Source organism: Leptonotus elevatus, chromosome 19, assembly GCF_054856555.1.
Source record: "Leptonotus elevatus isolate MCC_2025b chromosome 19, RoL_Lele_1.0, whole genome shotgun sequence".
Lineage (NCBI taxonomy): Eukaryota > Metazoa > Chordata > Actinopteri > Syngnathiformes > Syngnathidae > Leptonotus > Leptonotus elevatus.
In genome coordinates, this window is record NC_141257.1 from 10081425 (window position 1) to 10099991 (window position 18567).

At 40.5% G+C, this 18567-nt stretch overlaps 1 protein-coding gene across 7 annotated transcripts; it reads right to left on the bottom strand.

The window, feature by feature from the left end:
* Positions 1–59: 59 nt before the first annotated feature.
* On the bottom strand, positions 60–17373 carry ago2 (argonaute RISC catalytic component 2). Of its 7 annotated transcripts, none has more exons than XM_086063147.1 (20): positions 17169–17373; positions 16120–16167; positions 14792–14972; positions 14590–14710; positions 14333–14514; positions 13941–14077; positions 13720–13854; positions 13545–13632; positions 13186–13333; positions 12989–13108; positions 11610–11732; positions 11386–11519; positions 11123–11307; positions 10891–11050; positions 10179–10269; positions 9907–10101; positions 9685–9819; positions 9493–9594; positions 7991–8190; positions 60–7917 (listed from the first exon to the last, which is right to left on the bottom strand). In XM_086063147.1, exons 1-20 carry the CDS (start codon positions 17185–17187, stop codon positions 7809–7811), a joined length of 2613 nt encoding a protein of 870 aa, XP_085919273.1. In that variant the 5' UTR covers positions 17188–17373; the 3' UTR covers positions 60–7808. The 7 variants fall into 7 exon arrangements, with proteins under 7 accessions (XP_085919273.1, XP_085919272.1, XP_085919269.1 ...); XM_086063146.1 differs by having other exon boundaries at positions 11592–11732; XM_086063143.1 differs by having other exon boundaries at positions 11386–11732.
* Positions 17374–18567: the final 1194 nt, after the last annotated feature.

Genomic DNA, 18567 nt, shown 5'->3' on the forward strand with positions numbered 1-18567 from the left:
AGAGAGAGACAAGACAAGCAACAAAACAATAGTAAAAAAAAAAGAACAGTAACCACAAGTCCCGTTATAAAATTTTTTTTCCAAACATGTTTTTTTTTTTAATTAATGAATGTAACTTACAGTCAAGCCAAAGAGAGAACTACATGAAGTGATAAGTATTCACATTGTGTCCTAACAGGGTTTTACAGCATATCTTGTGTTCTGTAAGCGTAAATGTCGACAAAAAAAAAAACAATACAGGAAACATAAGATAGAAATCAAAAGCTTTACAAACTTTACAACATCAAAAAAATAAAAGGAGCTTAGCAAGTGGATGAAGGAATTCAAAATCGGCAATAAGATCGCCCCCACCCACTCCATCCCTATACCAGAATAGGAATGACTGCAAATTCACTTTTGGCATGTCATGGTTTTAAATAAGGGAGAAGAAAATACAATAGAACACATGATGAAGGGAGGTTTGAATTGTTATGGCTGTGCGGGTTGACTTTGGTCGGACTCTTTATTATGGCTGATGTAGAAATACTAAAAAAGGGCCCAGTGATAGATGAACAGGAAAACGGATTTGACTTCAGCCGCTGAGAACAACAGTGGGCTAATTCCATTGGCGTCATTTTCAGTCAAGTGCAGAAATGAATCGGTGAATGGTCTAAATCAAGGTTTAGCTTTTTTTCCCCTTTTTAATAGAGCCCATTATTGCCCCCTTTTTTTGCTTGGGTGCCACTTTATCGACATAATTAGTATGCTGTGTCAATTATCACCTTAGACCACTATTGTACTAAATCTTTACTTTATGGTAGCCATATATGATCTTACTTCACTTCCCTGCAAAATGACAAAATGGGAGTTCACGCACTCTTGTTCTCAATGGCACAAATTAATTAGATCTCCTTAGGATTGTTGCTGAAGATGGAATGTATACGCCAACCAACTCTTGAGATGTGAGGCTATTTTGAGACAAGTTTAAAAAAAAAGTGAGGAACATCCAGCGAGATAAATACAGCCTGTCGAATTCAAACCTGCCTACGGTGGTGGGGAGGGGGGGAATAATAATAATAATAATAAATCGGAATTGTATTGGACATAATGAAGTAGACTAAAGAAATAAGTCAATGCAGCATATTTCAGGCTTATGAGGTACTTCATGAATGGATGTATAGATCTATATATACTGTATATATAATCATTGTATTTTATTTGAAGAAAATTCATATTCCTACTGATAGCATAAAATACCTCGTCAGTTCTTTTGTTACTTTGCGGCCGACTTCAAGCGGGGCCGTGTTTGAGACCGCTTCGAAAGTGCAAAACACAAATACTGATCGTTCTATACGCAGCATCAGATCGGCGCGTCTCGGGAAAACGAAAGCGTCAGATTGGCGACGGGACTCGTCGGAGAAGTGAGCGGTTACGACAACCTCGCGGACGTTTTCTTGCGTTTTTGCGATGGGATTGCTTGGCTGTGGAAGGTGGTAGTGGGTCGAAGACGCAAAGGGTTTTTATTGCAGTAACTGGCTGGAAAGTTCTTGATTGTAATTGTAACGTGACGGTTACAAACACCGATGCGCCGTAAGGCTTCAGGTTGGACATTTTAAAAGCTTCGTATCCACCAAGCAGTCAGTTTTAAAGGGTCAGTTCACAGAAACGCCACGCGTGTACTGTAGCAGCGCTTCAGCAGTTTGTGCTGATTGGCCAACGGCAGAATGTAAGTACAACGGAGAGATTTTTTTTTTTTTCATGCCATTTGTGTAGCTTGCTAATGGATAAAGTCACCGGCTGGATTTACACTGCGTGGTTCAAGTGACAATTCTGATATTTTGCTTTAACATGGCATACTAAATAACGAATATCTTCAAATTGGAATGTGGTTGCAAATTTGATTTGTATCAAATTCAGAGCCTATTGTTAAAAGAAGACGTACTGTAAATTTAAACCATCGCAAAAGCATAGACATGTCAATATGGTCGAAATATTATTCATTTATTGCTTGTTTGTTTAGTGAGGCTTGTGGAATTCAAAAAATAACAATAAAAAAAAAATTGTAATTGGGCACTTGGACCTGCCGTGTAAATCCATCCGAAACACGATCCCTTGACATTTGGTCCCTTAACATATTCAACGCTTTGCTTCTCAATCTTAACAGTGCTCGCACATGATATGAACTTGTATCCGCTCACGACAATTTGGGATTTTGTTTGTTATTGTAAATCAGGGCTAATATGTTAGCTAGCACCGCACTATGCTCTGAGGTAGGTTTTTTTTTTCTCTCCCCAAGCTGGTAAGAAGAAGCCATACGGTTCTTAAAATGCTTAATGTAGGACGATGGATTGGCGTTCCGACCCAAAGTGGACGAGATCTTTCCTTAGCGCAGCTTTTTCAGTTTGTATTTAGCCGACCGTAACGACCACGCGAGCGACAGAGCAGGACCATGTTGGCTTTGGAGAACTGGCTGCACTAAAAATAACGCTTGCGGAAAGCTTCTGACAAGTTGTGCCGTTTCGAATCGGACAGGAAATAAAACGGCGGTGTTACACAATCACCAAATGTAATAATAAGAAAAAGAATATCATAAGAGTGACTCGCGAACAAATCAATCAGGCATGGGAGTGAGTACAAGTCGAGGAAAGCTTTTACGAGGGCACGAGTATCGAGACTGCAGGCTAACTAGCACAAGGCCAAACGGCTAAAAAGAGCTCATCAGAATCACACCAAAACAACCATCAGACATACATAAACGGTGTGTACAAAAAAAATAAAAAAATCCATGTGATTTGTAAATGTGTTGTGTAGTTCTGCAATACGGGACACCTAGCCAAAGATGAATAATCTTTAAATAAAAAGAACAATCCCCAAATGAATACAAAAACAGGCCGTACGATCTAATTCGAAATGTAAAAACGTGGCTAAACGACATAATACTACAAACCACACACACGAGCTATAAATACATTCGTTGTTACCTGGAGCGAGGAAACGGGTTGTAGCATAATAGCGCTAGCACAGAGAGGCGAAAGATGCGCGGCGAGCCAACGGTAATGGTTTTCGGGGACAACGTTCTAGCTTCAAATCGAAACCTGCTTGCTAGCGTGCTGGGATGCTAAAACACAAAACGTTCTTCTCCACAGAAGTCATTTCTGCCAGACAAAGAGCTGCTATCGCGAAATGACGTTTCAATTAGCTTATGTTAGCCCGTTGGTCTGTCTGTCCGAGTTGAGGGACATCCAACGCAGTCCAACTAAGGTGAATATGTGCGTTTAAATAAAAAAAAACTAAATAAGATCATAGAGTGGCGCTGGCGTCGGCACGCTTATAAAGTTATGCCAAATTTATCCCGGCGACTGCCATTTTGTTTGATTCACGCATGGTTTATTATCATCATGGTGTTCATTTGAGGTCAAATGCTTGTGAGCAGTTGTCTATAGATGCCACAAAATGGCGAGCGGCAAAGCACTACGTGAAAGTCCTTAACTCACATCAACGTTGTTCAAGAAGCTGCCAAAGCGCTATTGAAGCTCCTAAACTCACTTTAACATGGCACCAAAGCAAAATTGTACTTGACTCAGGACTTTGGCCTGAGCACAAAAAAAGTGAAATTGGGAACACCAAAATTGTATCGTGCCTATTCATTTTAAGGAATGGGTATAATATTTTTTGATTGGTTGTTCATTGTCCATCAACTGATCAGTGATTCCCATTAACGAATTTTTAGAAGAAGTTACCCAATTTCTTTTTCACTGCCAATGACGGATATAGACGTCAAAGACCCATTTTTACTGGGCTTTTTGCGACATGTTTGTAATCAATAAAAGGTTGGGAAACACTCATCTATAAAGACCAACATTAGGTCAACTATGGGAAATTATCCACGCAAATCTCCGCTACGGCAACTTGCTCTGGTCGGCACTATTCTACTCTGTCCGATACTGGTATCAAAACACGAGAACATTCAGAGAGATCGTACTATCCCTTTCAAGATAAAGACAATGATGGATTGTTACCCATATTCAGTCAAGGAAATTTAGTGTAATCTCAACAAGTTAAAGCTCAAGTAGCTTCATTGACTACAAGTTTTCTGGTCTCCCATGTGGTTCGGATCTTACAGATATTGAGCTAGTCGGTTCCAATTCAACTCCTCCCATCTCTGCCGCCGTAATGGCAATGCACCACGTTGCTTACAACATTTCAAAAAGGCATCAGGATATTTGTGAAAAAATGCTGGATGCGTGCGTAGCTGTCGGGCTAAGGCTATTTTTTTTGGGCTTGGACCTACTCGGCGACTGGTGTCAACTAGTGCTTTCTTTCTGAATGCAAACAAACTTGTCCCCGCCCGATGAATATCCTAAATGCTGCAAAATGCTACTAAATCCGTTCTTGTTTTAGTGCAAAACAAACATTGTCAAAAGGTTGGACTTGATATATTTAAAAGGAAAAGCGATTACGTTCTGGCATTCTAAGGTGCTGGTATAGTAGGTCAAGTCAAACAAGTACAAACCCTTTTGGGAAAGGAACATTTCACGCTACCCATCGAAACTTGGTCATTGTTCTGCATCAAATATACCGATACGGGTTGAAGTCAACTTGCGAATTTGTTTTCTCTCAAATGGAATCAGAGGATTAAAACACCAGCGGCCGTTCATTTTCCAGGTCGAGGTGGCCATGCATCTAAATAACGGATTGTGAATAGAGACACAGACTCTGCGTTGTCCAAGCGCCTCAGTGGGTTCTGTCTGAAAGGCACAACTAAATAAATTCCAGTTCTATTGCCCTTTGATGCGCCATTTCTGCGCAGAGGCAGTGTAAAAAGGGGGGTACTAATATATAAAACAGGTGACTTTACAAGACTTGGACACCGACACACAACACGATCCCTAATTCTGAAGTTGAGCCCATAAAGACTGCAGCTACTTATAACCAGACTATGAGCCAAGTCCAAAAAGCCAGAACCAAAGTTGCTTCTTGGCAAGACCCAAGAATCTAGATGAACATACGGATCTAGACGTACTTAAACGGTATAGTCCGACGGATTTGTTTTGGCCTGTCCGTGACGTGACTGGGCGGTGCTCAACGTTTTTCCGTCCAGCGACTACAACTCCCGCTCCTGATTGGTGGACTGGTTTCACGCTCATTTCCTGGTTGTCTGCAGTCCTTGGGCTTCTTCAAGCGTCAGTTTGGAACAGAAATCCGTCGGCATAACTTGAATTTCAAAATGACTCACACGGGGCACCAAACTTGACAAACATGTATTCCTATGACTTTTTGATTTTAGCTGTACAAGCCAAATAAGAAGTGATGATCTTGAGCTTATCTGGTATTGTAAATCTCACTGAGAAATAGATCAAGGTGTCCAAAAAAAAAGAAAAAGAAGAAGACTTTTCTGTCACTGGTGCATAGAGATAATCGATAAAAGGAAAAGTTGCGAGCGAGTAGCGGCGAACTCCAAGAATTTGGTCGTGCAGCTCGATGCTAAAGCCCCTTCAAGAAAAGAAAAACAACCCCGCTCCACGTTTTTAGTTAACTATGAAAACACTAAGCGTGTTCACTACCATACATACAAAACAAGGACTCCAAAAAATGAAAAATTAAAATCAATGCCATTGAGATTGATAGCAGGGGCAATTATGCAGAAATGGCCAGCAGTGTGATGTTACCATAACACTTGAACAGGTAACACGAGGTAGAACACAAGGCCATTTCCATACAATTACACCAGTGTCATAATATGGCCAAAACTCCCATTTCTCTCACACACACACACGCACACGCACACACCCACACACACCTACTGGAGCTCATACCAATGCTATGCTATCAAAAGTGCATCCACATGTACATGCTTTTGAGACGAGCACCAATAAGTACAATATTGACACCAACAGGAAATATCAAGTACACGGTGTTCTGAATGCCCCGCAAACACAGTCAGTCGGATTTCTGGTAGTAAGATGGGAAGAATAAGTCTCAATTGTTTTCCTTTATTACTCCAACCGCACGTCTCCCGTGAAAACAAAAATAAAAACGTGCGCCGGTCCAGTGAGGCGGTTTTACAGTGAAAACATCTCGCACAGGGTTCTTTTTGTGCTCTTTCGAATGGTGAGAGGTTTTGTAATCTTATTTGGCTGAGAGCAGGCCCAATTGTCGAACTATAAAAACCGGCAAAAGTTACAAAGGACCACACAAAAGAGCGACGCGACTAGAAGCCAAACGATTAAAAAACGACTAAAAGCGCTATCTACATCTATAAAAACTCCAGATTGAGGCGCAATGGCCCTCTGCTAAATCTCTTGATTAAAAACAATGCATAGTTCAAAGTTGAGACTACATCCACTCCATTCAGGACAATGAACATTCGCTAGCTTAAACTTGATAAAAGTGGACAATAGAAAATGTTTGTAGAATGACTTGAGACTGTGAACAGTCTTGAAAGGCGAGAAAATATTTGCATTGGACTCTATACACAAATAGTGTTTGCTTAGCAGGGTTTCCCCCAGTGCTTTACGAGCGTGGCGGCCCTGGGGGAAACCCTGTATCGATGACATGCAGGCCAGTTGTTTTTTTTATTATTTGTTTTTTTTACAAACATCTGTTTCGGCAGTCTCCACTGTAAATTTATTCAAAATATAGCTCAGTTTCAATATCATAAAAAGACTCAAGAGAAAGTCACTTGCATAAAAACAATTCTTGTGTGCGACGACGACGACTTGGTTTCGGGAGAAAATGCTTATTTTGAAGGTATTTGATCTCTAAAATGTTGCAGCTTTCAGGCCACTGTACCGAAACGCCACACAAATGTCCTGCTCTGACAAAGACACTGCAGCTTCCACTCACTCATATACACTGTATAGATGTATATTGTAAATGTATACAACCAAAATAGGAGTACTGGTTAAAGTGTATCAAGGGAGAAAAAATAAAGACGTATTTAAGTTTCTAAAACAGGAGTTGGCTACATGCATATTCTTTAGAAAGTCGGACATTCTATAAAAAGACAACAGAACAAAAAAAAAGTGTTTCTGCTCCCGAGACTGATTTGTACATCGTGCGTCTTATAAACTCGGCTCAGAGTACATTTTTTAAAATTTCTGGGAACCGGTCCCAGTACATGATTTCAGCACGGCCGTTGGGTTGCCAGAACAAACTCATCAAAGCAGACAACTATGTTGTATCTATTAAAATATTAAGAGCCCTGGAATATGCTAAGTGTTGGTTCAAGAGTTGATATCAAGATTGTTAAATGTCCCAGATTTGGCATAGAATGGTCATCAGGGACAAATACTGAAAAAAAAAATCCACAAAAAAAAACATGGACCTAATAGTAAAACAAACATGATCAAATGTGGTCTTTAAATGGCACTTTTGTCATTTCCATAGTGCCCAATGTGAAAGTCTTAAGTACTTTCACCTTGATTGAAGTACCCACGCTTGACAGTGCACTTGGCTGTGATTGGCTGTTCAATAATGTGCGTCCGAGGAACAAATGAAAATGCCCCCTCAAACAGGAGTTTAAAAAAAAAATTGAGGGACGTGAGGTGCTTCTCCTAATTCATAAAGCACCACGTTGAATAACAATACTCCTTTCATACTTTGCGACATATTTTCTCACAAGATATACAAATATATATATATATATATATATATAGCTCAAACCCCATGAAGAAGACTTATTTTGAAACTTACAGACAGCGGGTTAGGCTTGGGTACTTGCCAGGTGTTTTAGATCACACAGTAAAAGCACACAGCTGACAGCAAGGGGGTAGTGTGTTTCCTCAGTGGGGGTTCTCTCGCCGGCGCCAACCCGTCGGCCTGCAGTCTCAGGCGAAGTACATTGTGCGCAGGGTGTCCTGGTGGATCTGAACGGCTTTGGCCAAGGCTTGTTGGTCTCGCCCGTTGCTCTGACCTGATGTGTGACTGCCCTCGGCGCTGAGGAGAGGAAAAATCCGCCAGGTGAGTGTCGTACGGCGCTGCTGTTAAAGCAGGTTGTTGTCATCCTTACCTGTCGTGCTCTTTGTCCACCAAGTGATAGCGGGCGCGGAAAGCCACCAAATGGGCGTAATAGGCAGGCGCCGGGATGGAAACGGAGCGGGTGCAGCGCACGTACGTGTGGCACAGCTGGTACGTGAGCACCTGCAGCTCGTCGGAAGAGAAGTGATTGTCGTCCCACAGCACGTGGTAGTGAGACGGCCTGCTGGTACCCTGCAAAGTCGGGACAATAACGCTGCAGTTTCTGTCCTCGCGGGGGGGGGGGTGGGGACACACGTTAAACAGAAATGACAGAACGCGCGCACGGATGCAGTTGACAGTTAAACTGCAATGGTAAAAGCAAGAGATAACACAAAAATATTGTACTGACGTTGTTACAGTGCACTGATCCCTCTGTTTACAGTAAACAAAACCTAGCTCACAATATATATATATACATAATCATGTCCAAAGATGGGTATTATAAAATGAGCAGCAGTTATTTTTTGTTGACGTATAAAGCGAGATTAAAGAGGAATTTGCGTTCAATAATATTTAGTCAAAAAATGGGTTGAGCTTGAATACTTTCTTTCACTCCACTCCTTTTCAAATGTATACTGTCATACAAAATCATGAGTCACCCTCCAGTGGCCAACCATTGAATTACACCCAAAATAAATACATCCAACTGTTTTTTTTTAAATTTACAGCAGAGTTTTTTTACCATTTAAAAACACCTTCTAAATGGTACAAAGACTGCACTTATATCTACACCATATGGTGCCCAAAGTACCTTACAAATAATACAAACATTTAAAATATTATAAAGTAATATACGGAGCGAGCAAAAGCAATGGATAACACAAAAATGCTGTACAGACGGTGTTACAGTGTACCGATCCCTCTGTGTGTTTACATTAAACAAATCTTAAATCGAAATACACACCAATCATGCCCAAAGATGTACATTATAAAATGAACCGAGAGCAGTCGCGTTCTGTAGGAATATTAAGCAGGATTAAAGGGTATTTTCTATTTTGTATTCAATAATCGTCAGCAAAAACTTGGTTGGGTTTGAAATACTTCCCGTCTTCACTCTTCTTTCAAATTGACATGGTCAAACAATAATGTGCCGCCATCTAGTGGCCGATAGTGGAATTAGAGCCATAATAAATCGGGAGGCAGAACAAAATAAAGTTGTAATTACAAAAAAATAAAATAAAAAAATAGTAAAATACCTGCACCGCAAATCTGGAACCCACAATGCTATTGCACTCTGATGTTTGCTTTTCATATCAACGCTAAATCTGGTGTAGTATTAGAATATTTTGTAGTAGTATTAGCCTCCCAAAATTCCTATTTAATCATCAGGTCTTCATCAAATGCATACTTTCATATCTGAAAGTCAGTTAACAAATTTTTGCATCAATGTCCATAATATTTTTATTCACTAGTACTTACAGTGTGTGTGCAAAGCAGTGCATGTTTGTGCGTAAAAATGAGTTCATAAATGTGGTCAGTTAAATCAGATCTTACCTGTATTCCAGCGTGACTGCAAAGGTAAAAGTCGAATTCGGATGGGTGAGTGATTTTGGTGTCCACTGTGGTGCCTGCGGGAATGTTGCCACTCTTTCCAACCTGCACAAAATCAACAACAATTTGTATTCAGTTTAAGCTGAAAGATAGAAGATTCCTCAAGGTTAGCAAGTCGCAAGCCATAATACTGACCCTCTCGTTCCTGTCTGTACAGAAGAGCCTGGTGTGGTGTCTCTTCTGGACAACGACAAAGGTGATACCAGGCTGGTAGTCCTTCTCCAGTTTGATGCAGGCCTCTCGGATTGCCAGCAGTTCGTGCTGAAGAACCTGCGGGTATGCAAAATGTGATCAAAGATGATTATTATTATTACTTTTAACTCATATTTGTGTATTAGGGCCCGGCCCATGCATCACCTGGTTGAACTGGCCCTCAGAAATGCCATCGCGGTAGTAGATGATTCTGGTGGGCTTGAAGCGGGTGGACTTGTAGAACTGGATGAGCAGCTCTCTCACCATGGTGGCCAGGTCCTGGATGATGTCCTGCCGGTGCTGCTGTACCCGAACGGTGGCGCAGTATCGGCTGGGATGGGCGTCCATGCTACCTACAACCTGTGGAGAGCATTTTTGTGGTCCGCTGAGCAATTCATCAGTTGTGAACAGAGCGCAAACTATGAGATGTTTCTTACAGCTGCAATAGAGGGCTTCTTTCCATCTCCTGCAGGAGGATGAGTTACGTCAGCACCAAGAAAGATGACAGGCTGCTGAAACACCAAAGGCCTGAAAAAAAATTAAATAAACTAAGTCAAGACGCATAAGGTAAACCATAGAAACAGTAGTAATTGTAAATACTTGGGTGAGTGATTTTTTTCCATCTCAATATTGTGATATAATATTTTGAAGTTGGCCTTCTCACCGCTTTGGCGGTGTTTTGCCAGACGTGTCAAATATTCCCCACAATGTAAACCGTTTACTTTGCTGGATACTGTTTGTGATTGGCTCGTGGCTCGTGGCTCTTACGCCGGAAATCCAGCACTGTGCCGGAGTACTTTTAAGCCCCGTAAACACTTTAACTTGCAGTCGAAAAGGTCACAAAATTCTACCAAACACGTGTGGCGTAAACACAAGTCTGTAAGTCATAAATAAGCGTACAAAAATAATGCAAACAAATCTGTGGCTAAACTTGTCAGGCACTGAACTTATCTAGATGCTAAATGAATAAATAAATACAACATACATATATCTACCTGAAAACAGACCAACCAGAATGAAGCACAGCTTTACAAATTGCATTGTACTACATATTAATTGCCCCGCCCCATTGGCTTGTAAATCAAAACAACTTGGTAGTTGGTTCACTTGTAAGTCAAGGTACCACAAATAAAATGCATCTCCACTAACCGTCCCTGAGGAAGCAGGATGTTGTTGACGCCACCCAGCTTGACGTTGATCTTCAGGCAGAGGTTCGATAGGGTCTGTGGGGTCGTCTTCTGGACATTCTTCACCTGCACGCACTGGGTGGCCATGCCAAGGACTGTGTCTCCAACCCGCTTCACCTCAGCTACAATACGATTGAAATGGATCTAACAACGCTGCATTAACGAATGACCACAAACACGGCGGGATTCCTTACCGTAGACTGGCGTCTTCCCTGGTAGGATGACGACAACCAGCTGGAGGCCTTGATATGTGTACTTGAGGTGTCTGAACATGGGCTCCACGCTGTCGGCACCCTGGGCGTACTTACAGAAGCACGGCTGACCCTGAATGGGCATGCCGGCATCGCGGGAGATCTTCCTGAGCTGATCTGTGAACGCTCTAAAACAGGAGAGGATGGGTTTGTTTTTTTTAACGTTCGTGTGCTTGTAACACCAGATCTCCATGAACGCGACTCACTTGAGTAAGAGTTCAGTGCACTGCCTCTGTGGTGCGAAGCACGCGATGGCCCACACTTTGATTTCGATGCCAGTGTGGAACTGCTTGTTCCTCATGTCCCACACCCCCTGGATCGGCGTGGCGATTGCCTTGTTCTGGAAACGACAACAAAAGCAGCGTTGCCACAACATTCTCGTCAAGCCATCTGAAACAAGCATTGTACTTACAACTGCTGATGGACATACCCTGCCTCCATACAGAATGGAGGGTGCTTGGAGGACACGGCCGTTCACTTCCGTCATCTCGTCCCTCACCATCACGCCAAATTCCCGAACGTACGGGTCGGTGTTGAAGTTGGCGCTTCTCATCTGGACACAAGCACGTATGCGTTTGCCATTAAAAGGGGAAGTCAATTACCCCCTCCCCGCCCCCCAAAAAAACTATCTTGACAATAATATGTTCTATGCAGCTTCACTAGTCTAAATACAGTATTTTGGTTAATATTGCGTTAGTAAATGAGTTAAGCAGCAAAATCCAGCAGTTCTTAGCAATATGAGAAGGCAACTTTTTTTTTTATTGACAAAATATATTGACAATTCTGTAATAAATCTCGTCAATGTAACAAAAAAAACACAAAAAAACCCACCAGAAATATATATACAAAAACTCAGACATTCCAGTTCAATGTCACATCATGACTGCAATTGCAGATTTATGATAAACCTAAATTAAAAACAATTTAAATGACAGACTTCAACTAAACAAACTAGAAAATATTTTCAAAACCTTTAGACCTTTCTTATTGTTTACAAATTTAAGAGACTGTGTAATGACTATTATCAACCAAAAATACTTTTAAAAATGGATTAAATTTGAGAAATTTGGCTTTGAGAATATGAAATTTCCCTAATAAAATATAAAGACCAAAAATATTACAAACCAAGTAATAATACTTTTACCCTCAATCTTTATAGTATGGCCAGTCTTGAAAAATAAATTTCTCTATATCGTTCCAGAACCTAATAATAAAAGGACAAATTGTAAAAAAGATGAATTACACTTTCTTGAGCAGTATTATAAAATTAATTAATTAACAAATCTTGACACATACATTTGTAGTATATACGTTGTGTAAAATTTTGATATGTATTTCCCGTACTTTGTTTGTTATAAAATATTTTAAAAGAAAAGCCATGTTTTCCGCCAATTCATATTTGCAAATTGGGAATTTCCCACGAGGAATTACTTTCCTTTGGTTAAAGAAACATTTTAGAAGGCGGCCATTTTTGTACTTGTGTCGAGTGTACATAACATTACAGTTGCTCAGTTCTCAGGTAACAACCAATCACAGCTCAGCTTCAGAAAACAGGTGAGCTGTGATTAGTCATTGCCTGAGCAACTGTGATGTCATCTCGAGTCAACAGCAAGTGGCAAAATGGCCGCCCCCTGCCTGAGATGGATAATAACGGCTGGATTTTGCTTTATAACTCATATTCCACAAACGTAATATTAATCAGAATGTCATGTTTAGACTAGTGAGGTCACATTTAACATATAATTGTCAAGTCGACTTCCTATTTAATTCACGATGGTGTGAAAATGAAATTTTGCATCACTGTCTCACCAGTTTACTAATTTCATCCTGACGGTCAGGTGCCGATCTGGCAGTGGCACGGATCATCGTGGAGGTCTGATTGTCTGTCAGTTTTTTGATGCAGCGCTGTCCCGCAACTATGTTACACACCTGGAAAGACGGCAACAACCTTGAAAAAAAACAGCAGGTGGATGAACTTCCACTTGGCGACGTTGGTGCTTGCTTACTTCGAGAGGCAGGTAGGTGTGCTTTTGCTCCTGCCCCACCTGTAGACACGGCAAGTGGGGGTATCGCAGCATGAGTTTGTATTTATCTTTGAAATACTGCGCCACCGTGCATTCGATAGTTTGGCCGTTCTCCTGCTGTAGGGGGAATCTGGGGGGGGAGAGAGAAAACACAACATTGACGGATTGGTTAAAAAAATAATAATAATTGGGGACTAGCTAATCTAAGATTGGCGAGGCTTCATTTGATTTCTGTTGCAATAGCAAGGATTATATTTGGGTTCCTGACGGACAAATACTTAAGCAGGCATACAGCATCAGACGGGGATTAAAATAAAAAAGAAATCCAAGATTATTCTTACGTTTGATGGCTGGCTGGTCTTCTGGTCACATTGCACACTCTGTATTTCCTCTTCATCTGTCCACAATGCGTGATCTCCACTTTCAAGCCTACAATGAGGAATCGTGTAAAAGATTTGCGATGATGCAGACACTGAGGAATACGTAAGAAAATAATAATAATGATGGACACGCTACCTTTAATTTCTTTGGTAAATTTAACTCTTTGAGAGTCTGTTAAGGGCTTCTGTTGTTCTTCAATGCTTTTGAAATCCAAGACCTCACACATGAACTCAATTACAGGCTGAGCTTTATAGAACGCAGTGGCCGAAACTGCAAAGCAAAAAAAAACATACAGAATTGTTATTTTAAGGGAATTCGATTTCAGAGTTACATCCAAAAAATGCCAGACAATTTACCATCAATATTGAGCATCATTTTCCAAAGGGAAGGCCTGACAGATTGGTGGAAGCCAAACCACACCTCTCTGCCACCACCAAGCGGGTTAGAACAGCCCTCTGAAGGAGTGAAGAAAGAACGACCCACAGGAGTATACCTAAGGAAAAAAAAAAAAAATCAAGTCAAGAAATTGGATGGTTCCAACTTCCAATCAAAGCGGAGTGTTGAAGGCAACGTTTTTAACAACTCGGTCAAATTAGACTACAGTCTGGAGGTGTACCTAATGATGTGGTCAATAATTGTCATTGAATGTTGTGGTCATAATAAGCCACTGGGCATCCTCCAATTTTTTTAAGATACTGTACACAGAGCCCCCCCCCCCCCCTCCCCCCGGTACAAATTTTGGACGTACCTCATAGAGGGCAAATGTCTCATGACCACATCCAGGGCTTGGATGGTCTCAAAGGGGACACTGGGTAGCCGTCCTGACAGCGCCTCGTGCAGAGCTTGCAGGCTAACGCACGACATCCACTTGATGGATACTTTGAAGCTGCGGTCCTTGCCCTCCCCCGGAATGGTCACCTCAAGCTCCACCTGCGGAGGATATAAAAGGATCAATCCTCGCGTGTTCTTGATGTCTTCAAAAGAAAAAGAAAAAAAAAGACATACCTTGTCTCTGCCGATGGGCAAGGGCATGGCTGTGTACAGGTTCTTCCTGCCGTCGTATACTGGCTTTCGATCCCCAAAGATCTGGGTTTTAAAGTGCTGGACCATGTGCTCAACAATTTCACTGAGAATGGGAAAATAAAAATGATCTCCCTCAGTTATTGGCAACATGATTGAAACGAAGCCAGTGCAAACTCATACACACCGGTTGACCCTCCTGGGACATTTCTCTGGCTTGATGTCAATGTCATAATGGTACACTTCCAGTTTGGGGATTTCCATCTCAAAGAAGTTGGCCTGAAGTTTGATTGTCCTGCCCATGGTGCCAAAGTCTGGCCTTGAGGGTGGCTTGAACACATATTCTGGCACTGGGGACGATGGCGGCTCTGTAACAGAAAGCAACTCATAGTTAAAATCCAATGCCGCTTTTCAATTGGTCGGTCATGGCGTTATTTGGCTTTGGGGCGCTTAGTTTTCCACTAGTATCATAGGATCGTGTGAAAACCATGCCACCATGAATTCTTTGGGAGAACAACGGTCTTGGTATTTAGCCCTCGGCATGCTTTTATTCGAGGAGACTGAACGCAAGAACATAAACTAGGGCCTGACTGATAAAGATTTAGAAGGATCTAGAAATAGTACCTAGTGGCACATTTTCATGTCAACAAAATTGCTGATTGCACACGAAAGCAACTTAAATACATGTTACTCCTTTGACAGTCATGAAAACACAAACGCTTTGAAACCTCTTCAGGCAAATGTGTCATGACTCATGACTTATACACACCTTCAAGCAGGCTGGCATGAAAATGAACGCGGCCGTTTTGCTCATGTGACACGCCCAGACAAATTAAGCAGGGCGAAGTTAAAAAAATTAATACATAAATGAATACAATACTTGTTGCCACTGGTAAAGGTTTTGATTGCAACAGACTGAGGTAGAACAAATCATTTGACTTTATATTCTTCTGTAGGACAAAGTCTTTTGAAATGACAACAACTTTGAAGCCCACTCGACTGAGCTGTGTTGAACTTTGTAGATTTCAATTTGAAATGTTAAGTTGCATGAAATTCATTTTTAGTTTTTGCTAACACAAAAGCTCAACCTGAAAGATGCAGTTCCCAAGAAAAGATAAATACATTGATTTTATAATTGGTTCATCGTTTTGCAACCTAATTTAATTTATAATTTTCTAAATCATGGAATTTCAGCCTCTCAATTGTAAATATTTTCTAAATGTTTGCAGTCCGCCACGGGAGCAGACTTATTATCATTGAGTTGAATGCAAATAAAATATTTGCTTTTACTTTGAAAAACAAAAATCAACATTTTTGCCTTTTTTCTGACATGTTACAGACCAATCCAGTAACTGACTCTCGATTCATTAATGTTTGTGCAATTTCTGCACTGTGAGTTTGAAATAATGCCCTGTTTTTGAATAAAGGAATGGAAATTAAAACTTTAAAAAGAAATCAAAATAATTGATACAGATTGATTGTTTTTGGTTTTTATTTCAATTTAAAAGAACTTACCAGAGCTAGCCGACCCAGAAGAACGTGGTCCCTCAAACATCTCTGTAGCTAAACAAGAAAACATACGTTAATCATGTTGATACTTGGAGAAGAAAGTCAAGTTTCAGTTTTATTTTAAGCAGCACGAGCCATCCAAATTTGTCCTCCTGAAATGATCAGATACTGACTTTTTATAGGTAACTTACTCGTGTTTTGCATCATAGCAGGTTGCAGAAATACATAAATGAATATATCTGTTATCAAAATGAGGCCAGAAGGGCTGAAACAAGCTGTTAATCTGAAGAAGAGGGAGCCACCCATCCCGTCCAGATAACAACCTTCATTTCGAAACTGGAAGTACTAGCCTAACTAATTATGCCTCTATAGGAGACATTCTCAAACAACTGAACTTAACTTGCATGTTTTGATGGATAATAATGCAGGTTACTAGTGGAATTGGAAAGGCATCAACTAATGCAGAACCACTCTAAACTAATTTAGTCTAGTTAGTCAACCATTAGCAATTGCAATGTACGTCCGCCAAACCTTGGTTTAATCACAAATGCACGCGCTACTTAGACACATGGGTTTAGTAAAGTGTATGCAACATAAGCGTATTTACATCTTTACTTCGGCTAAGATTGGTGGAGATTAGATGGCACGATCAGGCGCTGAATATTCCTCCAAACTAAGTTTTTCCGCGGTACACACTTATCATAACTAATCTGGTCAAGGCAAACTAATACTACACGTACGCGTAACCACGATATTTTATTGTACATCCATTCTCAAGGTAGCATTCGGATGGTTCCAAGTTTTCGGGAGCGAGGTAGGCTTCAAGCTAACTTGGCTAACAGCAGCTTGTTGTTGCACGCTAAGCTTGCTCTCCAATTACTGCTGCACGTAACACTGAGCTGAGCTTTAATGATTTGGGCGAACTAGCGCGATAAAACATTCAAATAATAGTTTCACTCGTTGAGTAAAAGTAAGAAGTCGAATTTGTTTTACGGTTGTATTATTTTTTCTTAGCTGTGACTTAGCCAACGCTCGTGTTAGCTCGTACCACTTACCTCCGGTAGTGGGATACATTTTGTCGACTTTTAAACCTCTGCCGTGGGCGTAAAAATACTCCACTTTACGTCGGCGAATTCCAACCGAAAGTCATGCGTGGTCGAAAAGTAGTTCGGTATAAAACAAGGGAATCCAAGTTGGGAAATGGTGATATTTTCTAAATACTTGGAGTTGATCATCCTCGGCACGGCCCCATCCCCCCAACTCACAAAACCGTAGCCGAGTGAGAAGCTAAGCTAGCATTAAAAGACGTCGGTGGTGAACACAGATGATACCCCTGTGCTTTTTTCCGGCTTCGCTTGCGCCCTCTTTGGCGCAACCTGTTGAGATTTTCTCACACGGAACTGATATTTTTCAATCATTATATAATTATTCTGTTTCATATTATACTGTATTTAACTTATTGATTATTTTTTTTATTGTATTTTCTAATATGAGAGTTTACCTTTTTTCCCACCTCCACTGAGGAGGGGAACTATTTTGGTGATTCAACTGATGTCGTCCGACGTACTTGACATTAATTAAGAAACAAAAACAAATGTTGTAATTTTCTAACTATGAACATCACAATTTAACATCTTATGTTGTCATTACTAAACATAATATTAGTGTATTAATATATGTTAAACATACTGTTGTAATGCGATCATGGCAAAAAAAAAAAAAGGCGCGCTTTTGCATGAAAAAGCATTTCCGGGTCGTAGCGGCTCAGCCGACATGAACGAAAACACAATACATGTTCATCTGCTTTTTAAAAGTAATGCAAATTAACTATATAAGAAAAAAGTGGGTTTATACAATTAAATGCAAAACATTTCCCGGGATTTCATATATATATTTTAAATATATCCATCACATCCGGGTACTCATGTCAAATTCGACGTATTTTCCGGTTTGGCATTTATGCGACTATATGCAGTTACATAATCTGCACACTAGTCGTCACTGTTCACCACTGTTAGCAGCCTTATTTTCTTTGTCGAGCCTTTTGTTGGGGCTTAAAGCAAATGTATTGGTTTGTGATTCTTTTAAAAATGAGATGAACATGTAAGGTTGTAGTTTCGGGTGATTATTATTATTTTATTTTATTTTTTAGGGGAGGGGGGTAATTGTGTATACGCTTATAATGTTTGCGTGGGAGATGTAGGCTTTGATTTTAGGAGTTCCTCAATAACCTGCGCAAATAGTTCTTAAAAAACAACAACAAACATAACATAATGTTGACGTTGCATGTTTGTTACATTATTTTTTTTCCATGCAGCAATATTATATTTAGACCTACATTCGGTGAATAACTTTCATTGTTTTGTAAGGAATTTGCAATAAATTGCTAATTTATATAAAACTTCATAGCAACAAATATGTCTCCAACATTTAAATTTCTCCCACACGAATACA